The 26,900-nt window shown below is 40.3% G+C and overlaps 1 protein-coding gene across 2 annotated transcripts in view; it reads left to right on the forward strand.

Moving 5' to 3' along the window:
• Positions 1 to 26,900, forward strand: part of CABLES1 (Cdk5 and Abl enzyme substrate 1) — a 148,019-nt gene that overhangs the window by 71,375 nt on the left and 49,744 nt on the right. The window contains exons 3-4 of one of the 2 annotated variants that reach the window (XM_072604383.1): positions 822 to 914; positions 25,874 to 25,951. In XM_072604383.1, the coding sequence (XP_072460484.1) occupies positions 822 to 914; positions 25,874 to 25,951 (171 nt within the window). The remainder of the gene's footprint in view (positions 1 to 821; positions 915 to 25,873; positions 25,952 to 26,900) is intronic. The other variant, XM_072604384.1, reaches the window with a different exon arrangement.

Genomic DNA, 26,900 nt, shown 5'->3' on the forward strand with positions numbered 1-26,900 from the left:
ATTGAAAGAGGCTCATCGTAGACCGTTATCCACCAGATGATTTTCTTTTTGGCCTCCACAATTCACAAAGGCCATCTGCTGAGAGAAATGGAGGGCATTCCATCTGTATGGGTGGTAGGACTATCCGTACCATTGAAATCACTGATCTTTTGAAGGATTCTGTCCCATAGTTTTTAACTCGCACATATTGCTAGAATTGAGTAATTAGAAAGCACAGGATGCGTGTGTCAGAGGTTCCCAGGCACATCTCAAGGGTGTCTCCCGCCAAAATTGTTATTCTGTGTCTTACTTTTTAAACTCTTTCTAAAGTTTAGTTGCCCTTTTTACAGTTAATTTTTTATTATTTTCAGTTTGCCTTTAAAAAAATTAAAATTTCATTCTAATTCTTCTGTTCAACATGATACGACTAATGTGAAAATATGTTTAATAAGTTTGTCTATGCAGAGCCTATGTCAGATTGCATACCGTCTTGGGGAGGGGAAAGGAGAGGGAGGTGGAGAAAATTTAAAACTTATGGAAGTGAATGTTGGAAACTAAAAATAAATTAATTTTTAAAAAAATAAAATAAAATTCCCTGGGCATACACCTGAATGAAGTGTGCTGCCCATACCTCTCCTAGAGACCTTAGAATTGTTTTTTAACTTTTAAAGAAAGCCTTCTTGCCCCTGAACTCATTGTCTTCATTATTCCTGCTCTGATTCCTGCTTTAGGGTAACTCAGATCATTTGTCTGGTCTTTCCTTCCTGTCTTTTGTGTAATGACTGCCCGGTTGTTGAGCAAGGAACTAACTGTCTTTTTTTTATAATTGCTTTATTTTTCAGATGTCGGACCCTGTCGGGTTCACCCAGACCAAAGAACTTTAAGAAGGTTCATTTTATCAAGAATATGAGGCAGCACGATACCAGGAATGGCAGGTACTACACAAACAAAAGCCTCCAGGTTCACTTTCCTGTTTGGACAAGATGGGGTGGTGTGGTCTGGCCTGACCTGGGGAGGTTGTGAAGGAGGGCAACATTTCAGTTGCCAGGACTTACCAAAGTGAAACCCTCCCCTTTTAGAAAAACGAGAGCCTGCCCAGCCTATCCAAGCAAAACAAAAAAGCCCCTACGAGGCCAGAAATTCTAAAAACCCATTCCTCTTAAACAAAGGGCCCTATCTGTATCAGAAACTTGGCAGGCATTTGGATCAATAACCTGCATTTTTACTAAGACTCAGCTATTTTTGTTTTGTTTTGTTTTGTTTAGAAATCCTTTTCTGAATAAAAAAAAACCAGTAATTAAAAATTTTTTTCCACCTTTGAAGCCCCCACCAAGCAAATAGCCCCTAGACAGATTTCTGACCTGTATGTTGGCTTTAGTGCCTGGACCTTCAGAGGATAACCAGCCTTTGCTATAAGATTCCTTATCCTGCCCTGGTTTTAGTTCCTGTGTATGCTGAAGTTTTGGACCATGTCACCTTCTACAAAGCTTGTTGAGAAAATGTGAGATGAAATTACTGTTATAACACAGTTATGATAAGTTGCTTGGAAGACGTGTAAATCTGAGCCCTCACTGTAGTTTTCAGCAATGAATAGACTTGCTGCTCTCTTTTAATCCTAGGAGAGGGCAGGGAATTGGAAGATCTGACCTTTTAAGGTCATCTTGGATCACTAGGATCCTCCGATTCCTAATTCTCCAGAGCAGCTTCTCTCAAGCTAATCTGCAGTCTAGATCTGAGTCTCTCTTTTAAGTGTCCCACCTAAAAGGGGACAAGTTTGACTTCAGTCTAGAAAGCAGTTCTAGGGAGTCAGACTGTTGCAAATAACTATTTTGTTTGATCTCTCTTTGATTTACAATAGACCATATGGTCTCCACTAACACTCTTCCTTTCAGCATTAAAAAATATATAAATAGCCAAAAAGTCTTTTAGTCAGACTCGTAGAATGACTAAACCCTAGAAATGCTGTCGTTTGGTGTTATAAAATACAGCATATAATAAAAAGTTGGGTTCTGGCTTCGTAGCATTAAAGATTACAGTTCTTTTAAGACTTATTTTCTCAGAATTCACACTTGAACCTATTCATAGAAAAATAGTATGATTTTGTAGGTACCACTGTGGTTTTACATTAGCAAAATAAAACCTTCCCTTCAATTATTTTTATGGTCTGTTCAGTCATATTTATTTATTTATATAAATTCATATGACAAGGATAACAGTTTTAATTTTTTTAAGTATTGTGTAACTGATATCTGTGGTTCAGATTTCTTTGGGTTTTGTTGAGTTGATTTTTGTTTTACCCAAGAAGATTGGGAGTCAGGATTTTTTTAGCTAGAAGTCCATCATAAGCCATTGTCCTCATTTGGAGAGATGAGAAACTGAGACTCACAAAGGTCAAGTGACTAGCTGAAGGTCACATAAGCAGGTAAAGGAAGAGTTAGGACTATTATGCAGGCCTCCCAATTACCCATCTAATAACACTTTTTCCACTTACCCCCACTGCTTGATTCTAATATATTCATTCTCTATTTTTTTATAGTTAGTTTTTTTGTTTGTTTATGTTCCTTTCTTCTGTAGAGAATCTGAGTTATTGAATCAAAATCTTCCATATGTAGTTTGAAAAACTGTTGCCCAAAATTTGTTGAAATTTACATGCCTGTCAAGTAAAACCTGTTAAACTATAAAACATACATATGAGCTACAAAAATACTGAAACTTTTTTTAGAAAATAAATTTCATCACGAAGATGATTCTGTGAAGCAACTCTCCAGACTGCCAGTGTTTCTTAGACACAGTTTGGCAGCAGGAACATACAGTGCAGTCTCCATCTTGCTGTCCAGTAGGATATTCTGATGGATGGCACATTATCAGAGCAGGTGTATGAGCTGCCAACCCAGGAGCAAGCACTTGTAGCCTAGGAGCCACAGGAACATGGTGGCAGTTTCCCTGGCAACTTCCAAGAAAAGCTGAAATGAACTGGTCATTTATCCAGAGATTTAAGTAAGTAGTTTATCTAGAGAGCTGTGTAAGCGTTCCTTGTTATTGAAATTTGGCCTTCCCACCTCTTCTTGAAGGCTTCCAATGAGGGCAGAATGTCATCGTACCTCTGCTGGCAGCCCATGCCAGTTTGGAGAAGGGCAGACATCATTAACCATTCTAATGGTCAAGAAGTGTCTCTATTATTGAATACAATGAAGTGTTCTTAGGATAAAAAAACCATGAAATAAACTGGAAAGAAGATTCTCAGGGAGTAGAGGGAACTTACGGTGCCTGACACATAGTAGGTGCTTAATAAATCTTGGTTAATTGAAAAGGGTAAAGATGTGGAAGCACTGGCATGGTAGTGAAATAAGTAAAGAAAATATAAGTTACACAAGGGAAGGGACCTCCTCTGACCTAAATATCATAACTTAGACAATGCCAAGTCCTGGCTTATGGAGGCAGAGGACCTGGGTTCATAGCCTGCCTACCTGTGTGACATCAAAAGAGAGAGTTGGACAAGGTGACCTCTGAGGTCCCTTTCAGCTCAATGCCTGAGCATGCTCTCCACATAGTAGATACTTAATAAATGTTGGTTGGATCCAATTGAATTGAATTCCCTGCCACAATCCACGTAGTTCTGGTGAGTCTCAGTCCCAGGCATTTCTGGTCCAGCTTATCCTGCCTTGGCTCAACCAAGCCCTGCTTCTGACAGAATCTCAATACTTTAATGAGTTTAGATATCTAGACCCAGCTGAATCCTATCCCAGGGTGTATGAAAAACAAACAAACCTGACAGATCGGATCTGAAGGCCATTATAAATAATCTTAAAGAAATCATAGAGAATAGAAGCTGTGGCAGAAAAAAAATAGAGATCAGCCAGTCCTGCTCCAATTTTCAAGAAGTTGGAATAAACATACAGACTGGTAAACCTTATGTTGATACCTTGGAGAATCCTAGAGTAGGTTGCTAAGTGGACTTTGCATGGATCTTGAAAAGAATACAGTGGTCACTTAGAGCCAATAGAGTTCTATTAACAATAAAACATGTAAAAGTAACCTTGTAAAATAATATCAGCTAACACTTGGATAGCTCTTCAAGGTTTATGAGGCTCTTCACGACAACGGTGTGTGAGGTAGGTGCCGTAATGATAATCACAGCGATCATGATAATTGCCTTTATAAAGCCCTTTCAAGTTCAGAAAGTCCTTCATATGCATTTACTCATTCGATACAACAGTGTTGAGAGAGATTTGCTATTATTATCCTCATTTTATCGATGGAGGAAAAATGTTAAGAAGTGTGAGGAAAATGAGATTGAGAAAGGTATGCAGTGTCCCCAGAGTCACACAGCTGTTGATGACCCTGAATTTGCCCTATCTAGGTATGTTGTATTTTTCATGCTTTCTCTCCCATTAGACTGTGAACTTCTAGAGTTTGGAACTGACTTTTTTTCTTTTTTTTGCCTTTCTTCGTATCCTCAGGGCCTGGCACATAGTAGGTATTTAATATATGCTTGTTGACTAGTGTCCAGCGAGGCTCAAACTTAGGTCTCTCTGACTCCAAGGCCAGCACTCCATCCTCTATGCAGCATGGTCTGTTTAAGAGAAAGTCATTCAAAATGAGGCTTGAAAAGTAGATGAGAACAAGAATGTAGTGACTTTGAGTACCAAGTTAAAGAGTTTATATTTTATCCTATGAACAATAGAGGGTTAAGTTGTTGAGTAGGAGTTGTTCCATTGACCAACCCCAGGAAGAAGGTAGAAAATGGGATAGGCTGTGGTGAAAGGTGGACCCGAAAGAGAGAGGCAGGATCTTTAAGGTGCCATGACACCATCATAGAGACAGAGAACGTAGCACTGGATCAGAGGGGAATGGGGACCCTTTGAGAAGAAGGTAGATGTCATATAGAAGAGGGGTGAATGGTTCCCTAGTCATATAGAAGAGGGGTGGGATGGTTCCCATGGTTGTATAGAAGAGGGGTGGGATGGTTCCCATGGTCGTATAGAAGTGGGGTGGCATGGTTCCTATGGTTGTATACACAAAGAGAACTGGGAACTGCTGGGATGGGGAAAGGAAACTGTGTCCCTATGGTACTCCCCCCAGGTTGGCACTCTGGGGAAAAGCTCTGGACAGCCTCCCCTATTAATCTACTCTAAAGTGAAAAAAATATTGCTTGTACTAACTACCACACAGAGCTCTTGGAGGGAAAATATTTTGTATTTTGTAAACTACTGACCTATCTTTTATGTTGATTAGAACTGCTGCTATTAGAATAGCAGGTCTTACCAGAAAGATCTGAGGATTTAGGTTGACCATATGCTTAATATGAGTCACTAGTTTAAGGAATCTGTTTCAAAGGCTGACGTATATTCTTAGGCTGCATTACTAGAAACAGAGTGTCCCAATCATGAGAAGTAATTGTTCTCTTACACTACGGGGTGTAAGTCAGACCACATCTGGAGAATTATGTTAGATTGAGACACTACCTTTTTTAGAGATACCAGTAAACTAGAGTAGATCCAAAGGAAGGCAAACAGTAAATCAGTCAAGTATGTATTAAATACACAATGCCGGTGCCTGGTGTTTACAAAGACAATAGTGGAATTCCTTGCCTTCAAAGGCATAAGTACGTATAGAATTAAACACAGGGCGGTTTAGGAAGGGAAGACACAAGTAGTTGGGGTGCTCAGGAGAGACTTCATATTTAAGTGATGCTGGAGCTGAGTCTGAAAAGAAGTAAGGGATTCTTTGAGGCAGAGCTGAAGAGGGAGGGTGTCCCAGGCAATAAGGTGCAGCCAGTGCAAAGGCATGGAGATGGAAGATCGAATTTTATGTGTGAGCATGAGCAAGAAAGCCAGTCTGGCAACTATGTAATGTAAGAAAATAAGAAATTATTGAAGGAACTGAAGAAGTTTAACTTGGAAAAGAGAAAACTTAGGGAAGATAAAGTAGCTGTCCCCCATAGAGTGCAGGGATGGTTTTGTTTTTGTCTAGGTACCTGGTCCTCATACTATTCCAGACAGAGAAAAGGCATTTAATAAATGCATCTTGAGTTGAGTATTTCAAGAGCCTGTGTATGGATGACTAGGTTCATTTTTATGTTACTTGAAAAGGCAGAACCAGGATTGAAGGTTGGAAGTTACAAGGATAAGGAAGTTCTTTCCAGTAATTAGAACTCTCCAAAAAAGAACAAGTTGTCTCCTGAAGAAATGAGATCCCTTTTACTAGAAGAGTCCAGACAAAGACTGGATGACTATTTGACTTGAAACATGGTGCTGAGACTTTTGGGACACCATGTCTTTCTTTATTTCTCTATCTTTACCTCTACCTCTGTCTCTGTCAATCACTATCTACATTCGTCTCTGACTCTCTGTGACTCCATTTGGGGTTTTCTTGGCAAAGATACTGGAGCAGTTTGCCATTTCCTTCTTCAGCTCATTTTACAGATGAGAAAAGGGAGGCAGACAGGGTTGAATGACTCGCTGAGGGTTATGCAGCCAGTAAGTGTCTGAGGCCAGATTTGAAGTCAGAAAGATGTCTTCCTGATTCCAAGCGCAGTGCTCTATCTGCTGCACCACCTGCCTGCCCTTGCGAACATAGGAGGCACTTATGAATAAATATTTTGTTCCATGATGTTTTAGAGATGATTTATACACTGGAAAGGCTTTGTGATTTTTTAGGTCATTTCCAGATCTGTGATTATGTAATTCTACAGTTATGTATGCTAGGCATGGATTTACTAGTTTTCATAGAATTAGGCAAAGATAAAGTATGCTTAAAACAAAAGTAATACAAAAGGCATAAATTTTTTATGGTTAACATACTTGTCTGGACTTTTTTCACATTGCTAATCAATTTGAAAATCAGGAGAGATGGAAGGGAGAGAAATCAGTTTAATTCGTAAAAAATATAAATTTCAAAGATACCTATGAAAGTCTCTTCGATTAAAACAAATTTATGTTGACTAATCCTGTTGGAATTAAGTATTTCTTTAAAAAAAAACCTATCCAATACATATAAGCCAATATTGCAAGAATTATTTAAATTTCCTATTTGAGGTTGTACATGTATTCTTTAAAAATCCAGTCTTTCCTTCATTTTTGACTCAGAAAAGCAGTCCCTACTTCCTAGCTCTGGAAAGGGGGGAGGAGAAGATGGGATTTCATTCTGAAGCCCAGAACAGTGGCTCTCATTTTCCCTTAACATTTCCACAAATAGAGCCAAAACATGCTTTATAGAACGTTGAAAATGAGCAAGTGTTATTTCCTTTCCTCCATCATCATCTCATCCTTTATCCTTTACTTTTTTTCCAGTTGAGTTCAGCCTTTCTTACTTTTGCAGCTCAACACTTAGATTGGACATTTTTATAAAGCAAAAAATGAGGTCTCTTTGCCTTCTTTCGCAGCCATGATATGTGCATACAGGTCTACAATATCTGTTGAGAGACTCCTCTGTAACAGAGAATTTACTCCATGATGGTTGTCCTCTAGCAGCTTGTAAAGTTAGACTCCTAGTCTCATCCCTGACGCCTAGCCCTATCATGTTATTTCTACCTATACAAGATATTTAGAATTTTTTGCCAGTTAAGCCATGGCAATAATTTTTTTTTAATTTGCCATGCCAAAAAAGACTTTTTGTTGTTTTTTCTTTTTTTTTAAACAAGATCATTGTTGTAACAAAAAGAAAAATGAACTAGGAGTCCTAAGATATCTATTCTAGTTCAAACACAATTTACTGGATGAGTGACGTTAGGCCAGTCACTGAGCTTCACTTTCCTTATTTGTAAAATGAAGGACGTGGATTCAGAAATCTCTAAGGATCTTCCCAGTGGATTCTTAGGAAATGACATATCATCCTGAGACATAAATTATCATCTGTCATGCTGTGAGATTTAATTTAATGCCACATGGTATAGAATGAAGAGATTGGAATTTGTGGTCAGGAGACCTGATACTTAATAGGGGGGGTGACCCTAGGAAAGTCACTTAACTTTACTGAGCTTTCTCACACGCAAAAAATGAATATAGTAACACATTACTTAACTCCCAAAATTGTCAGAAAAATGCTATATAAATATGAACCAGCAGTATTATCATCAGTATCGTATGCTTTGCTTTCATAAAACCAAACATATGATAATTTAATTTATTAATCAAATAAGGTAAGGTGTCATTGTTTGCATTATAGGAGATTTAACTAGTATTCTTCCATTTACAAAGAGGATTGTCCTGGATAAATAAAAATTTGAAACAGTCATATCATAGTTACTGTCAATTGAAGGTCAATCAGAAATAGAGATAATGAGTTATGTGCATGGTGTCTATAGACACAGTAAGCATTTAATAAATGCTTTCTCTAGTCTGTCATACATTTCTGAAGTCCTTATGTAATTCATTGGAAAAAATATAATAAGATTTATGAAAATGTATTAGTTTTTCAGTTGCTTTTATAAGGAAAATATTTTGTGAACATTGTCATGGACTCGATTTTTATGGTTGCAGCAGATTCATCTATGACTTAAAAAAAAAACCTTTGGGGCCTAATTTCCATAAAGATTGTCCTCTCCACAGGAAATCCAGGGTTTTTCCAAGTCTCTGCAGCTTGTGGGAGGTGATAAATGAACCAGGTTGAATTAGAGCAGACACATCTCTCCAGCATGTTCCAAGCCAAACATACATGCAGAGACATAGCCAATAATATCAACCAACAGGTGTTTACTAAGCAAATACTATGTGCCAGGCACTCTGCTAGGCACTGAGGGTACAGCGACAGAAAGAGCTTAGCACAGTATCTGTACACAATAGGCTCTTAATAATAAATGCTTATTGATGTACCTTACCTCTTCTTAGGAGAAACCATGTAAATTACACTTACAAATACATAAAGTCCAGGTTCCTTAGCCTAATATTCAAGTCCCTCTGCAGTTGGTGCCAGGTCTACCTTTGCAGTGTTATCCCATACTAGACCCATCCACAAACTCTGCTGTTGCTAAAATGGTCTCCTGTTAACCCAGTGATTGTGTCTGGGATTTATGGTCAGGAGACCTGAGTTCAAATCTCAGTTCTGATACTTAATAGGGGGGATGACCCTAGGAAAGTCACTTAACTTCACTGAGTTTTCTCACACACAAAAATAAATATAGTAATACATTAGTTAACTCACAAAATTGTCAGAAAGGTACTATATAAATATTAATCAGCAGTATTGTCATCAGTATCATGTACCTTGCTTTCGGAAAACCAAAAATATAATTTACACGCGAGGGGTCTCGTACTCTCCCACCTCTTTGCCTTGCTCACGCTATTCTCTGTACCTTTCTCTCTGCCTGTTGGATTCCTTCTTGTCCTATGCAAACTACTCTGAATGATCCTCTTCTGATCCCCAGTCAGCAAAGACCATCCATGTTGGACTGAACATCATGCCGTTTGGTGCCTCTCTACCATAGTTACCCTGTGCTATGTTAGTGTGTTATCTGTGTTGGTACTTCAGTATTCCTTTACTTTAAGTCCAACAAAGTCATGGACTACATCTTATTTAAACTTTTTAAGAAGTTCATTTTATTGTCAATTCACAGAACAAAACGAGCATTTCCATAGTACAGTACAGTAAAAAAGGTGATTGCACATGAATCTGCAAACATGTACGACTTGCTATTTCCTCCAAAGATACAACAGTTATCAAGCAAATATGTTTTTCCTTTTTTTTCTTCCCCTCCTCCTCCAGCCCTAGAGATGGCTACCATTAGGCACAGATAGATATAGGTGTGCGCATGCACGCACACACACACACACACACACACACACACACACACACTTATTTATACACACACACACACCTATATATACACACGCACATATATGTGTACAGTTGTTCTGTACATACTTCTATTTATCAGTTCTTTCTCTGGATACAAATAGTGTCTTCATATGTCCTTTATTTTAAATTTGCATATTTCTAATAGTCAAAAAAATTCAGTTACTCAAAGTCATTCTTAAAACAATTGCTGTAACTGTTTACAATGTTCTCTTGGTTCTTCTTACTTAGCTCCTCATCATTATTTGAACTTTGTATTTCAGAGATGCCTCAGTAGCTCAAAAATTCTTTGCACACATTAGGTGCTGAATAAATTCTTATTAATTAAATAACAAATGAATAGTTAAGTTCTGAGCTTGACTTTATACAGAAAACCACCATTGTCATTTTGAAGTATATATTTCCAGTGCTTTTATGGTCCTGTTAGCAGCAGACTTTTCCTCTCGGTCTTTTCAGCTCCTCTAGATTCATGAATCATTTGCCTTTCAGTGTTGGAATTGGAGAGCCCTCATTCCATACGCATGGCACACTCTCACAGCTATTTCAGTTAATATTATTTTCACATAGTGTGCCTGAGAGAGAAGCCATCTGCTTCATGTTTGCTCTGCTTAGTGTATAAAGAGGTGAAGTCACCTGCCCGGAGCTGTTCTAGGTGCCCCTCTGAGGTGTGGCCTTTTAGGACAGTCACTCCATTCAAATCAGACAGAAAAGGATACCTTAAAAGTGAACACACTTGTCTGTAGTCCATTACAGTTCCCCTTGGGCCCACCTTCTCGAAGCATTGTAAAAGATTTTGAGATAGCCCTGGTTGGACAGATGGAGAGAGAGGACAGGGCTTTCCTATGAAGTGTGATCTCAGTGGGAAAATAAAACCTAGGAAAAGGAAGAGGAGGCAATCCTTTCATCTGCGTTTTCAGATTAGATGCTGTATATCTGCTGCTGCTGTTCATGCCCCTGCATACAGCTGCATTAAGTTTTGTCCCCATTGATCTTTTCCTTTCCTTTCTATACAGATTTTTTAAAATTTAATTTTTTATTTCATTTTATTATTTGTTATATACCAGATATAATATATACCATATTATATTTATATATTTATGATATAAAATGTTTATAATATATTATGTAGGTGCAACTAGGTAGTGCAATGGATAGAGCACCAGTTCAGGAGTCAGAAGGGCCTGAGTTCAATTCTCACCTCAGACACTTGCCACTCACTAGCTGTGTGACCTTGGGCAAGTCATTTAACCCCAAATGCCTCATCCTGGGTCATCTCCAGTCATCCTGATGAATATCTGGTCACTGAATTCAGATGGCTCTGGAGGAGAGGTGAGGCTGGTGACCTGCACAGCCCTCCCTCACTCAAAACAAAGTCAAGTGCAAGTCATGTCATCATTTCTCTGATGGCGTGGTCTTCTTCGGCAACAAAGGATAAATACACATACAATATATTATGTATAGCATATTCATCATTTAAAATTTTTTTAAATTATATAATGTATTTGTTTGTTTATTTGAGACTAGGTCTTCCTGTCTTACCCAGGCTGGCACTACAGCAGTCACTCAGGAGCCCTGTCCCACTACTAATTTATATAGGAGCTTTGACTTGCTTCACTTCTGACCTGGACCAGCTTGCCTCTTTTTTGGCAGCCTAAGTAGCTCCCCAATGTGGGGACTCACCATAGTGGTGCCAGACTTAGTGCAGATACCAGCACCACCCCACCCCCATAACCCTATTGCCTCTGAGAACTCCCCAGCCCACACAATCTACCAGCCTCAGCCTCCCCAGTCATAGGGATTTATAGGGATGTGCCATCATGCCTGGCTTCTAGCAGGCTGTTTAAAAAGAAAGCTTTGATTAAATTAAGACCTTGCTCCTGATTTTATCACTAACAATCTGTCAGCCTAACTTAGTTTTTAAAAATGTGTTGGAGAACATGGTACATTTCAAAGAAAAATGTAGCAGCTAGAAAGTGGTACCCATCTTACTCAGAAGATGACACTGAACATTTTTACTGATGGGGGTAGAATTGCTTATTGACATGGTTTTCAGCTCTTTCTCCTGCCGTGAGGCATTTCTGTATTTTGCTAAGAAAAAGAACTCATTCTTCATCCTACAGATGAGCCTCTGGCTCATCAGTAAAGCATTTTCTTCAGGGTTATTTATAGGTTTATAGCCTATTCTCTGCAAAGCCTTAGTACCAAGGGACAGTAATAGAAGAGATAAATGAAATCCATGGATAATTCTGAAATTTCATTTAAGCTCCCAGGTACGACCTCATCTCTCAGGATACTTTAAGCAGTTGCTAAGGAGTTCTGTGGATTCCTGAGAACTGTCTCTGCTTTCCTTTCTGCTCTAGTGGGGTTGAAGCAAAGAGAGGTGGGGAAGAAAGGCACAGGGAGTGCTAAGGAAAAGGATAAGCCACAAAGTCAAAAAGCAACACTTGGATAATGAAGAGTGAAATATGCTTTCTCTATTTGAGTTCATTAAGAAGGCATCTAGGTGGCAGAGTTCTGGGCCTAGGGTCAGGGAGACCCAAGTTCAAATATGACCTCAGGCACATAATAGCTGTGAGACCCTGGGCAAGTCACTTAACCCTATATGCCTCAGTTTCCTCATCTGTTAAATGAACTGGATCAGTAAATGACAAACCACTCCAATATCTTTGCCAAGAAAACCCCAAATGGGGTCTCTAAGAGTTGGATACAGATGAAACTACTCAGCAACAATAAAGAAGGCATCCCAGAAAAGAAAATGTTAAAAATCAGATGTTAAAAAAATTTTTAACAAAAAAATGAAATAATAAAAAAAATAAGCTCATAGGTACAGATCCTCCATCCTCCACTGCAAATAAAACCATTTATGCCTTCTCATCCTGTGTGATTTTCATCTATGTTCCTCAAATCATTATTAATAGATCCCCCTACCTAAAAAAAAGATGATGTCATGGTACGGTGGATAAAGTACTGGCCTTCAAATCAGCCAAGATGTGCTGTAGAGACTGGGAGAGCTCAGAAAAGTGTGGACAAAGAAACCGGGCCAAAATGTTGAATTTCTCTTGACCTCTGTACAGTTCGAGGGTTGGGCTCGATTGACTCTGAGATCCTTTCTAACCCTAAATTGTATGCACCACTGGGAACATGGACAACAGTGTTTCCCAGTTAACTCTTTTTCTTATGGAAGAGCTCTGAAGTTATTTATTGGTTCAGCAAAACAGCTGAAAGAGTTTTAGGAGCCAATATGATGAATTATCATGGAAAACTGGAACCCTATTAGACCTAAAAGAAAACTTATAGGTCATCAGGTCCAGCCTTCTTGTTCTACAGATGAGAAAATGGAGGCTCACAGAGATTAAGTCACTTGCGTAAAGGTTATTAACTCAGATTTAAATGGGTGTTTTTCAGCGATAGGCTGAAAAATGAGGGAAAAAAGAGGAATAGCCAACTGTTATTTAAGAAAAGTATCCATTTCTGTCTGGTTAAATATTTTAAAAGCGGGAGGTGAAGTCAGTGTCTGAACCATGCTAACCATATGTGCCTCAGTTTCTCTCATTAGACTTCATCTTCCCCTTCCCTTTTTTCTAGATCATCTTGGCATTTTTTTCTGGTTTAGTCCTAAATAATACCTTTCCCTTCTTTTCCCTTTTCTCAGCCACAAGTAATCAGTTTATCCTTTTTAGCTGGATCATAAGATCAAGAACCAGATGAGAATTTAGAAGTCATCTGCTCCTACCCCCTCATTTCACATGTGAGGAAACTGAGGCACATATGAGTGAAGTATCTTGCTCAAACTCAGCTTAGTTCAGTTCCATTCACATGTAATAAAGAGCAGTAGCCAAGTTCAAGTTGTTTTCTGTCTGCCTGCATGTTTGTTTTTGTCAGGTAGACACTATCTGCATAATCGCGTAGCACAACTAGTTTTCTTAAAATAATCCTGCCTGCCAGACACGCACAACCAGAAAATCGCACCAGCCCAAGTGAGTTGCCCCATGAGAACTCTCACAAGCATAAATACGTGTTTCTCCCTGGTATTTGGTGTCACACATGTACCTCAGTGATCATTCACTGGCCATAGAAATAACAGGAATAGCCGACTTTATAGAGCACTTTTAGGTTTCCCAAGCACTTTATATAATTTATCATCTTTTACAGGCAACAAATATTTATTAAGCTCTTGCTGTGCTAAGCTACAGGGATACAAATATGAGCAGAAAGATGGTCCCTACCCTCAAGGAGCTTATATTCTAAAGGAGAAAGAAAATGATGGGTGAAAGGAAAGAAGGAACCCCCCAGGGGAGTATAATAGCCAAGTCCAGAGAATCAGAAGTACTGATGGGAAGGAAGGAAGAGAGGCCAACCTGGAACTGTCCCCAAAATGGAGGGCCCTGGAAGGAATTCAGCGGTGGGACAGATAGTCCTGTAGGACAGAGGGATGACCTAGGAGGAGAAGGCAGCATCACTGTGAGATAGGTGCTAGTATTATCCCCATTTCGCAGGTGAAGAAATGGAGGATCAAAGAGTTTCAAGTTGCCTGAAAGGGAGGGAATAAGCATTTATCTATCACCAGGCACCTAAGTACCAGGCACAGGGCTATCTGCTTTACAAATATCTCATTTGATCCTCACAACAACCTTGTGAGATAGGTGCTAGTATTATCCCCATTTTGCAGTTTAGGAAACTGAGGCAAACAGGTTAAGTGACTTGTGTAGGATTGCACTGCTAAGAAAGAATCTGAGGATGGATTTGAACTTGAGTTTCCCTTACTCCAGATCCGGCATTCTATCACCTGCACCATCTGGCCGACTTGTATATGGTTGTTGGACTAGTATGTGTCTGAAGCAGGATTCAAACTCAAGTCGGACTTGGAGTCAGGACAATAAGGGCTCATGTCCTTTCTCTGATACATACTGTGTGCAAGTCACTTAACCTCTCAGCAAATAAGCATTTATTAAGCACTTGCTATGTGCCAGGTACTATAAATAAGCATTTATTAAGCACTTATCATGTGCAAAGTAATGAAGATGCAAAGGCAAGAGACAGTTCTTATTCTTAAGGACTTCACATTTGACTAAGGGAAGAGAACATGCTGGTACCTACATGTAGAAGGTATATATGGTACAAATGGTGCGTAATGTCAGATAGAAGGCAGGAGCAGTAGGGCACACTGGGAAATAAGAGAAGGTGGGATTTGAGCTGTGTCTTAAAGGAAGCCGGGAGGCAGAAGTGAGGAGAAAGGGTCAGCCGGTGAAAAGGCCCTAAGTCAGGAGATGGAGAACTATGTTTGAAGAACAGGAAGGCTGCAGTTGATGGGCTGTAGAGTACTTAAGAGTAGAGGAAAGTGTAAGAACACTAATTGCAAAAATAGAAAGGGGCCGGGCTGTGAAAGGGGTTAAATGCTCTGCTGTGGCTTTTATACAGAGTAGCCTACAAGTTTTAGTATCATTTGAAGTTTTGTAGCTTAACACCACACTAAGACTTTTGGAACACCCTGTATATTATTCTGAGAGTACTAGGAAGCCCATGGTATTTATTAAGTGGGGATAGAGAGGGGGCGATGGGGTCAGACCTGTGCTTTAGGAAAATCACTTCGGTATCTGAGTGGAGGTCCATGATATAGAACAAGGAAGACTTGTCTGTCCTCGTAGTCCAGGTGTGAGGTGAGGAAACCCTCCACTCCCCATGTGATCCTGTGTGAGAGATGTGAAAGCAGAGAAGATGAGATGTGGAAACAGATTGGATATGTAGGATGAATGCAAGAGGAAATCAAGGATGACACCAGAGTTGAAGGCCGGGATTTGGAAGATATGGTCAGCAATAGGACCAGGGGTCAAAGATGTGTGAGATTCACCAGGAGAAGAAAGGGAAAGGCAGCCTTAGTTACACATGAGATACCCATCTGAATTGGTGAAAGAAGTTTCCACACAGGGAGCTCTCTACAGCAATTGAATTTTTGATCAGTGAGAAAGACAGAGACTGACAAAAGGAGGGGGAGAGAGACAAAAGGAGAGAGGAGAGAAAAGAGAGAGAGAAGACAAGAGGAGAGCAATTGAGAGGGAAAGACAGAAAGGAGAGAGAGATGAAGAAGAGAAGAGGAGAGAAGAGAGACTAAGAGAGACAGAAGGAGGAACAAGAAAGGGGAGAGATAGAATAAAGAGACAGGGAGAAGAGGAGAGAGTGGAAAGGAGAAAGATTGAGAGACAGAAGAAGGAAGGGGAGAGAGACAAAAGGAGAGAGAAAGATTGAGAGGGGGAGAGGCAGAGGAAGGGGAGAGAGAGAGGAGAGAGAGATCTGCCTTCCATGAAACCTGAATGTGGCTTAGTACAAACAGGGTCTCTGTGTTGTCTTTTCCTCACAAAAAAGAGTGTTTCTTAATAAGAAGTGAGGGAGGGCACCCGCTTGTGTAGAATGCCAGAGGTGACGTAGCTGGTGCCAGACCAGAGGCTCCCACAGCTGCTAGGTGTTCTTTCACTCTCAGCTTCCGGGACACCAGAAGCTTCAGAATATATTTCAAGTCCTGCTGCCCTGCCAGCCTCCCTGTCCACCCATTTCGACCACCTTCCTGAGCTCTCCATGTTCCTGTCCTCTTCTCTCTCAGTGCATTTCCTTCTTCCTACCGTCGGGCAACAACGTTGGCTTTTTCTGCCCAGGGGGAGAGGTTTTTAAGTTGAAGAACCATGAGCACTGATGAGTTTCTCTGTCTTTTCCTGCTGTGCATATACCAGGTGCATCTTAGTCCTAGAGGGTGATTGGCGGTGGCTGGCGGGGGGTGGGGGGAGCCCACTGCATCCAACAGATTTATAAATATAGACCCAGAGAACATTTTGTTTTTCTTAATAAAATTTTTTATTGTGCTATTGCCAACATTTCAGAAGGACACAAAAGATAACTACCCCCTACCCTTTTCACTGCACATTTTTCAGGGGTGGGGAGGATAAAAGCGGGGTTGAGGGTAATCGTGAAAAACCTTTTAAGCAGCCATTGGAGAGGAGCTAGAAGGGGAATGATTCTGGCAGGTACTGGAAATTACAGATTCCAAATAAGCACCCTGATGTCAGCCTTCGCAGCATTTTTGTTTTTAAGTTCTGTGTCTGGCCACCAGCAAATATAACTTGCAATGGCAGGTCTTCTGAATGAGGAAACTGTGCAACTGAGCAGCATTGAAAAGAAAATTGACCGGCTGCCAGCCCTTTCTGGTTGTTCTGGTTTTTTCATTTCCTGGAAATCTAGGACTTGTACTAGAGCATTAAGAAAACATCTTTATTTTTGATTAACCTGCTGTTATAGACACCCAGACCCTCAAAAAAGAAAACACTGGAGACCACTTCCCAGTCATGTTTTTGGAGTGCCATCCATTGCTACTCTGCCCTGGCCTGTTGTTACGGTGGATTTTGATATTCCCTTCTCCTTTTAGAAGAGTTAGCTTGGAGGTCTCAGTCACTATTTTTCAGAGAACTTTTCTGTGATGAAGTGTTCTACCAGGAGGAAACCAAACCCTCCTGGCCTGTAGAGATTCCTCAGGGCTCTGGTAGTACAATCAGAAACCATTTGTGGCAAAAGGAGTCATTTAGAATCCTGGAGTGGCGGTTCTTATTGTCTTGTACATTATGGACCCTTCTGATAGTTGGGGAAGACTGTATACCCCTTCTCAGAATAATGTTTTTAAATGCATAAAGCTTTGTAGTTCCATAGAACTACAAGGAAATCAGCTAGGTGGCAGAGTGCCAGGTTTGGAGGCAGGAAGACTCATATTTCTGAGTTCAAACCTGGCTTCAGACACATTTACTAATTGCGTGACCGTGGGCAAGTCACTTAACTCTCTGTTTCCATTTCCTCAACTGTAAAATGAGCTAGAGAAGGAAATGGCAAACCACTCCAGTATCTTTGCCAAGAAAACTCAAAAAGAGACATTACTGAAAGTAACTAAACAACAATTATCAAAATATTTTTAAAAGACAAGTTCAAACCCACCCACCCCCAGATTTATGAAACCCTGACCTAGCAGATTCTAGACATGAGCTAGTTAGCAATTAGTGCTGGTTACAGCAGAGAAACTAGTCAGTAGGTTTGAAATCCCACTGAGTAAAAATGGCCCCTGGTGCTCCATCATCTCATCCATTTGTCATTTGTATTATGCTTGGTTTTTAGAGATGGGCCCCCATGCATCCTTTTGATTTGAATACAGACCCTACTCTTGTGCTCTGGCTATGATGTGGAAGGGGCTTCAAACCTCAGGGCCCTCCATGCCACAAATGGACACCATCTCCAGTCATCCTGATCTACATCTTGCCCCTGGACCCAGATGGCTCTGGAGGAGAAAGTGAGGCTGGTGACTTTGCATAACCCTGCCTCCCTTAAATCCAATTCACTCATAAGTCATGACATCACCTTCCTGATGTCATGGTCCTCTTGAGAATGAAGGACAAACACAACAACACGAAGTACTTTGTGTGGAATAGACATGTTAGCCTCATGATGACAAAATCTCAAAACTTCCATCAGCAGGAGGCTAGTGAAAAAAAATTCTCTCTGCCCATATTTAGAAACTACTGCCCATGCTGCCACCAGCACCGTATTTTTTTCCCTTTTACTTTTTCCAGTGGGCAAGTTTTGCCCAGAAACTTGATCTTCGAATTCTTTAAAGGCCCTCCTCTGTGAAGTAATTACCTCTTTGATTGGGATAATCCTTTGTTTAAAGCTGTCTGGTCACCGTGCCCTCAAACAAGATGTTATGTCACAGATGGAATATTATGTATTTTTTTTATTCTTCTGGGTAATGGGGACGAGATGACAACAGTTGTTAGTTGGTAAGATAGGTAGATAGCCTGTGCCTGAAGTCTGTTGCTACAGGAATTAGATTTGGTAATCTCATGTATTTCTTGACAGACAGCATCTGGTTTGATTTTCTTTTTTAAATATGGAAGCATTTTGAGGAGGCAAACAATTCTGTTTTTATTTTTAATCAACTCAGTAAGCACAGAAATTCTTCTTGATGCTTGTAAGAAGGGAAACAGTAAATCTGCATCAACAGTTTGGGCTCTGGGCATGGCAGTTGATAAGCCAGGATAACATTTTCAGATTACTTTTGCACGTTTGCTAATGTAGGGGTGGAAGAGGATCCATTCTGTCAAAACTGACTTCTTCTCTTTGATTTGCCTATGGAGGCCAGAGTCCAAGGTCTCCTTCCTGTCCTCCGACCTCCAAAGGAGTCGGGGATATGTTAGGAGTGGCAACATTTGCTGTCATCAGGTCCCCATAGTTTGATCAGCAAAGTCTGCTGAAGTCTCAGCTTCTGGGGCTCTAGTACTGTCTTCTAGGGCCACCTCAAGCCCTGCTACTTAAATTCATGTAGAACAAATGCTGAAATTTTGAGTGTCAGGGTCGGAGCACAGGGCAAAGAGAATGTCCACTTTCTATTCCTGCACACTTATCCCACCTTCCCTTGACCTTCACCATTGGGTGGTGTGATAAAAAGATCACTAGGTTTGATAAAGGAAGGGAATAAGCATTTATTAAACACCTACTATGTGCCAGTGCTATGTTGAGTACTTTACAAATATAATCTAATTTAGTCCTATAGGAATAATGGTATAGAAAATACAAGTTTTGGTTCTGACTTGAGCATTTTCTCACTGGGTAACTCTGGGCAAGTCACTTCTCTTGGAACCTTAGTTTTCTTTTATGTAAAATAAAAGGATTGGGCTCAATTCTCTCCAAGGTTTCTTATAATTCCAACATTCTGTAAAAGTGGCCAACCAGACAGGTGGTAATTCTCATCCTGTGGCTGAGAAACATTCCCATAAGTTTTGCATATGCATTAAATTCTGTACTCTTCTATTTTTAAAGCCCAGGCAAGCGAATTTATTTATTTAATTTTTTTTTTGCTAAATGTGGATCTCATCAGCTTCTTTTAACCACAGTCATACAGAAAGCAGTCTTACCTTATAGTAATGGTACATTTCAGTTAAAAACTCCTGAAGACTGCTTGTCTTCTCTAGTCTTTGCTTACATCAAAAATAGGCAAACACAATTGGAGTTTATTTGTAGTGACACAAGCTTTGGGTAATAATTAGTTCCTTGAACTCTGTGCTCAGGGAAACCCTAGAATTCATACCCTCCTCTTGGGATCCTTCACATCCTTCAAGGCTCAGTCCAAATGCCTCCTACAGGAAACCTGTCTTAATCCCTGGTCTCTGAGGTACTTTTTTATTTACTTTGTAGACAGTTCCCATTGACTTTTCTCTATGCATGTTTCATCCTACCACTCTAGCCCCCAGGAAAATGTTAATTCCTCCAAAAATGGGGGATTTTTCATTTTTCCTTTGTTTCACCAGCACCTAACCTAGTGCCTTATATGTAAGCATTTAATAAGTGTTGATTGTTGAAATGAATAATGAGCATTCCATAAATAATCAGTTGCTTTGTTCACACTTCCTCACTGAGTTTACTTGAACATAGGGTGAAGTCCGTTGCCTCTTGCCTCTTCTGCGTAAGGGGCCGTACACTCACAACAGCTAACTTTTATAAAGAATTTTTACATATAGTATCTCATTTGCTCCTCACAGCAACCTAGGAAGTAGGTTTTATTATTATCCCCATTTCGTAGATAATCGGTCAATAAACATTAAATACCTACTGTGTGCCAGGCACTGTGCTAAGTGCTAGAAGAGAAAAGTGAAGTGATTTTCTCAGGGTTCCACAGCTAGCAAATATCTGAGACAAGATTTGAACTTAGGTATGCTGGACTCAAAGTCCAGCTCTCTTTGTACTAAGACTGTGGTGGTGTCAAAAACTCAAATAGGAGAGGATTCCTGCAGGCCCCTATTGATTTAGAAAGCCACAAACTAACATTACTTACATCGTATTATATTTTTATTTATTTTGTTAAACATTTCCCAGTTACATTTTGATCTCGTTCTGGCCTCCCTGGGGAATTTGGGGAGCCTTTGGCTCAGAGAGTATATCAGACTGACCATCTAAATTATTCTACCCAGGAAAAGCCTGTGAGGGGAAAGTGAAGCTACCAGACATTTAAACTGGAGCAATTTTTGCAGCCAGGACTTACCCGGCCTTCTCTTCCTGTTTCTTGAGCGGTGGGGAGAGGGTGAGGCCCTCTAGGCCTGCAAAGGTAGAGAATGATTCTATTAGAGCTGATTTTGCTGTTAGTACCATCAACATTAGTATCCATCCGATGGAGCAAATTAGTGTGTTACGGTTCCAGTAAGGTTGCCACCTATTTCCTATTAGTCCAGACAGATGAGGAGCCCTGGCTATCTGCTGGGTAATAGTGTACTACTGGGGAAGGGTATACAGTGTAATTGTGCCTAGAGCACTGATATAATGAGTTATTTTGATCTTTGGCCCGCTTTTTTTTGGCTTGATGATTAGGTTCAAGCAAATTACTGACCTCAGTATTTCTGTCATCGTATCTATAACGAGAAAATTTGGGTCGTCTCGTCTAATATGGAATCTGTCTCTATCACCTTCTTGTAAGTTTGCCCTTCTATCTCTCCTTATCTTTCCCCAGGTCTATTACTACTCTATAATTCTCTGCTTATGGATTTGTCTTCCCTTCATTCTAACTAGTTCTATCTTTTCTCTCCCTCTCCTTTTCTCTTTTCCTTCTCCCTTCTCTCTCCCCACCTTCACTTTCTCCCCTGACTCCCTTCTACTGCCTCTCCATCTGTCTCTCACACACCTAGTATTCATGTAGCCTATGGCTCCCTGTATCCATTTCTAACCCCCTCCTTTCCTGTCAGTACAGAAATCAGTTACTAAATTTCATTTCCTTTTTTTCTTTATATACTGTATCACTCTACCACACACTTTGACTGTCTCTTTCTCCCCACTTCCATTCCTTACTTAGAGCCACCAGGTTTGTCAATTTCAAGGCCAGCATCCCTATATTGTACTTGCTACCTACCGTGTATCAGAAGGGGTATTCTGCCTGGGCAGCCCTGTGAAAGAAACAAAATACATCTTTAGGACCATAGAATTATAGTATGTACAGCTGAAAGATATTATAGAGAATCTTCATCTAATCTATCCCCTTCGTTATAAATATGAAGAAATGGGCCCTTAGACATTGAATGACTAGCCTAAGATCTCCCAGGTAAGGAGCTTCATATATCTCCTTTCAACACCTTCTTTGCTGTTCCAAGATCCTCTGCCTCTTCTCCAAGACTCCCAGTGCCTTCACACTGCCTTCTATTCCCCATAAAGCCCACCCAGACCTATGCTTTTTAGACAGTGACCCACATCCCCTACTTTCCCCTCCCTTTCCTTTAAACTGATCTAAACTAGTTATTAGATGGAAATTAATAAGTTATCATTTAGACTAATGTGTCACTGGCTGATATGCCCCTTTAATGTGCTACTCCTTCCAGGGTAGCATTTTAAGAGAATTAGTTAATCCAAAGGAAATACAATCTGCTGGTGGAATATTGGGCATGATGACAAGTCAGTAGCAGGTGTTTTAAATCTGGGTGCATTCCAAGAATCACCATCTATGCTGCTTACACATAAGGTCAAATGAGAATTGAGTGAGGCCTTGCTTATAAAGTATTTTGAACTGTTAATTAGTCAGCACTTCGTAATCCCCTACTATGTGCCAGGTACTACACTAAATGCGATAAAAAAGAATGGTTTTTAATAAATATGAATAATGACTAATGCTTACTCTAGCCTTAAGTCAATGTATAAATTTCACCAGTACATTTCGTTTCATAAGGTTTTTCCCTCACAATATTTCATTGATGAAATAGTTTCATTGTGTTTTTTTGCATCACTTGATCCTGGAAGTAATAGGGAGCTACTTGAGTTTATTGAGGTGGGATGGAGGGAGACTGACATAATCATGAGCTTTAGGAAAGTCACTTTGGGAGCTGTGTGGTGGATGGATTGGAGCTGGAAGACACTGTATTTCCAAACCCTAAACTTGTTGAGGGGAAAGATCATGTCTTCTCTAAATTTTGTTTGTCCCCCTCCCCCAGGGCTTAGCAGTATTCTGTCCACAATTAAGTACTTAATGAATATCTACTTAATTGAATCCACATCGAATCCCTGTTTCCCAGGTGAGGAACTAAGTCTCACAGTAGTTATGATCGGCCAAGTAAAAGAGGCAGTTTATCAACCCAGGGCCTCTAATTCCAAGTCCAGTATTCTTGCCACCATGCCATACCCAAGTCTTGTGCCATGTGGGGCATTGGGAGAATACCCTGCCTTAAAGTGCCCCTTCCACCTGCCCACCATCATATCTAAAACATCTCTGTAAAAGTTACATTCTCTGGAATTAAGTTTGAGTTTAAGCAAACCCCAGTGGGAAGAGTGTATTGTTCAGTCATGTCCAACTCTTCATGGCCCCATTTGGGGTTTTCTTGGCAAAGATACTGGAGTGGTTTGCCATTTCCTTCTCCAGCTCATTTTACAGATGAGGAAACTGAGGCAGACAGGGTTAAGTGACTTGCCCAGAGTCATACAGAGGTTGGATTTGAACTTAGAAAGATGAGTCATCCTGACTCCAGGCCCAGACTCACCAAACCCACCTAGCTGCCCACTCACTATCGGTTTATCAGAACGATCTCCTTGACAAGTGGAAGGGGGAAGTCTGAGAAACTCTGTGTGTATGTGTATGTGTGTGTGTGTGTGTGTGTGTGTGTGTGTGTGTGTGTTGGGGGAGGGGGAGTTGTGAGAGGGAGGCACAAGGGCCTAAAGGAAGAGAAAGTTTAGAGGAGGAAGACATTACAGACAAATTTAGGCTGCTTCAGTTTTCCTGAAGATGGAGATTCAGTGGAAATGATGATAGGGCTGTGCCAACATAGTATTGCAGATCTAGGAAAAGGAATTTAAATATCATCCAGTCTCATTTTACAAATGAGTTTCAGTGATTTTAAAATCAGTGAATTTAAATCTCATCCAATCTCATTTTACAAATGAGGTTCAGTGATACAAAAAGAAAAGCTTTTTAAAGTCATCTCAAATGACATTTATGGTAGAAATAGAGGCAAAGAGAAACTTAACATACTTTTCGAATGTTAAGCTCATTGTATTTACATGTGTCCCCAGTGCTTGGCACACAGAAGGTGCTTAATAAATGCTTGTTAACTGAGTGCCTGATGTCATGGCTAGTAAGAAGCAGAGAAGGATTTGAACCTAGGTCTTCACTTTAAGTCCAAGATTCTATCCATTTTATCATACTGCGTGATCGATCCTTTAACCATTCCCACTCATTTCATCATGGTAGCCCAAGAGAATCATGCCCAAGTCCTGAATCCTAAAATTAGATCACAACTGTTTTCTTAGTCTGAAGAGGTAGTTGCTAGAAAGGTGTAATGTGTGTTTGCCCCTATCATTCACTGCCTCACAAACCCTGCTCTCTGGGATACAACCTTTTCTGACTTTATGACCAAGTCTTTATGACTAAGTCATGACCATGACCATTACTCAAGGTTCTAGATGATTCTGCTCTTCTCTTTGGTGACTCCAGAGGGAAGAGAACATACAAGGAAACTATTGGTTTCTCCTGATGTCACAATGGTTATGTTGGTTTTCGGGTTTGGGGTTTTTTAAACACTTTGTCTTTAGGTTGTAGCCACTGATCTGCTCAGCTTTTTTCTCCAGCAATTTCCCATTACCCCTCCAATTTTTTTTCAGATGAATAGCAGTTGTTGGGCTTCTTCTCCTTCTCCTTGTTCTTCTTGTTCTCCTCCTCCTTCTTCTCTTTCTTCCTCTTCTCCTCTTTCTTCTCCTCTTTCTTCTTCTTCTTCTTCTTCTTCTTCTTCTTCTTCTTCTTCTCCTTCACCTTCTCCTCCTTCTCCTTCTCCTTCTCCTTCTTCTTATTCATTGTCCTCCTCCTTCTCCTGCCTTCTTTTTTAGCCAGGGCAAATATGCAGAAGTTTGGATGGCAAAATGGATGGAGTGACTTCGCATCAAAATAGTTAGAAGTTTGAATATTGCCTTACATACTTAGCAGCTGTGTGCTGTTAGCCAAGTCACTTAACATGAGTGAGCCTCATTTTTTTATCTGTAAACTCGGGATAATAATACTACCTACTTCATAGAGTTATTGTGAGGATATAAGACACTAAATAAATATGAATTATTGTTGTACATAGAGAAAAACTTTGAAAAATTCATCTCAAATTAGATAAACTGAATATATAAAATATGGCGATAGTATTTATGGCTAATACAGAATCTGTTAACATGCTTTGAGCATATAATATGGAGTCTGAGTGGAACATAGGAAAGAACACTGATGCAAGAGTTAGAGGACATGAGTTCAAATCCTATCTCTGATACTACCTGTGTTATCTTGAATACATCACTTACTTTCCACGAACCTTCGTACCTTTATCTGTAAAATGAAAGCACTGGACCAGATAGGCTCTGAGATCCTTTCTAGCTCTAGAGCTATGATCCTGTGGGAGATAACTATATCCTAATAAAACAATCCTTTTATTAAAGTCCTACTCTGGAGCCTCATCTTTGACTTCAAGGTAATTCCGGTCATAATGCCGGCAGAGCACAAGCTCAAACAGTTCTAATACAATAGGAAAGACTTCACAAGCAGGGATCTGGTAATGAATTGTCATGGGGTGGGATGGAGCAGTCTGGCTAAGCTGAGAGGCTCATCCTCAGGTCTATCAGTGGTAGAGGGATGAATTTCACCATTATTACAAGTCTCCAGGACTGTCTGCTAAGGCTCTCAAGGAGTTGAGGCCCAGGGTTTGCCTCAGAGAAGGGGGAATACCCATCCTGATAAAATCTCAGGTCCTTGTGCAGGTGGACAGCCGCCAGTCCCACTTAGCAGAGAAGTTATTGCATAGTGCTCATTAGAGGCCCTTGTGGGCCTCATCTGTTTACTGTTTGGTCAGTGGGAGACAGCAGACTTCTTTCTTGTAAGCAGTTGCCTTGCATTTTTATCCTGAGGAATCCCAAGGAGAGGGTGAAATCTGACTACTTCTGTGACCTTGCTGAATGCTCAAGTCTCGATTTTGATGTGGGATTCTTTTTCTTTTTCCTTTTTTCCTTTTTTTCATTTTAGCCTTTGCATTTAGTTTGTGTGTTTGTTTGTTTTTTCTTGTTTGTTTGTGTTTTTTTTTAGAATAGTCCTTATCAGCGGCAGGAGGTCCTTCTGTAGCATCTTTTCAGTGCTGCCTTATCGGGACTGCGCCCAGGCTGGGTACGTATGTGCATGCACATTCAGTGGCTTCTTGGGGGTGTCTTGAAAGGGCCTTGCAGATGCCAGCACTCTAGCCAGTGCTGGCATTTCAAAATACTTGTCTTCCCACTTGACTGGAAAGCCAATATTTAGAGATTTGGGGAGGGAGAGGGAGGGAAGGAGGCTTTCACTGCTTGTTCCACATTCTTTTCAGCCAGAAAGCTTTTCTGTTCAGGCTGTTTCATGTTTTTCCACCATTGCTTCTGCTATTCTAATGCATATTTATTTTTTCAACCATGCCAAGGCAATAAAGCAAAAGCAATTCAGGGAAACCTATAAATTCTGCTGGTTGGCATTTAAATATAGGGGAACGTCTTTCACAAAAGCGGATAAAGGGAACATGGGTCATGGGACAGTTTATCCAGCCTTCCTTTAACCGTCCAACTTTGGAATCATCAACTCCCTGACTGTCAGGAAAACGCAGTGGTCCTATCAAATAGACAGGCGAAGTGGGTCTTCACTCTCTGCCTCCACCCCCAATTTGACTTTGAAAGCGCCAAGGGAAGCAGGGTTGCATTTACAGAGTAACTTGGCTTCCTTATCCTCCACTGAATGTGCTGTGACATTCCCACCTCCTACAGTGTTGCTCATGTCTTTGTTCTTGCCTGGAATGACTTCTCCCCTCCTTCCTAAAGAGCTAATTCTTCCTGTCCTTTAAGACTGAGCTAAAGTTCTGCCTCTTCCATGAAGACCCTGACTCCTTAGACCAAGGGTTCTCAACCTTCTGGGCTCCCTGTTCCTTATGGTTTTTCAGTAACCTTTCAAATACCCTCTTTTTTATATGAAAGGAAGTACATTCCCCACTTTAATATGTCTATAATATCCATAAGAAATAAAATCAAGACATTAAATTTTTTTCTTAGTGTGTACAAGAATTTTGTAACTTCATTGATCAGAAAATAATTTGGAT

The sequence above is a fragment of the Notamacropus eugenii genome, chromosome 4 (assembly GCF_028372415.1).
Source record: "Notamacropus eugenii isolate mMacEug1 chromosome 4, mMacEug1.pri_v2, whole genome shotgun sequence".
NCBI lineage: Eukaryota > Metazoa > Chordata > Mammalia > Diprotodontia > Macropodidae > Notamacropus > Notamacropus eugenii.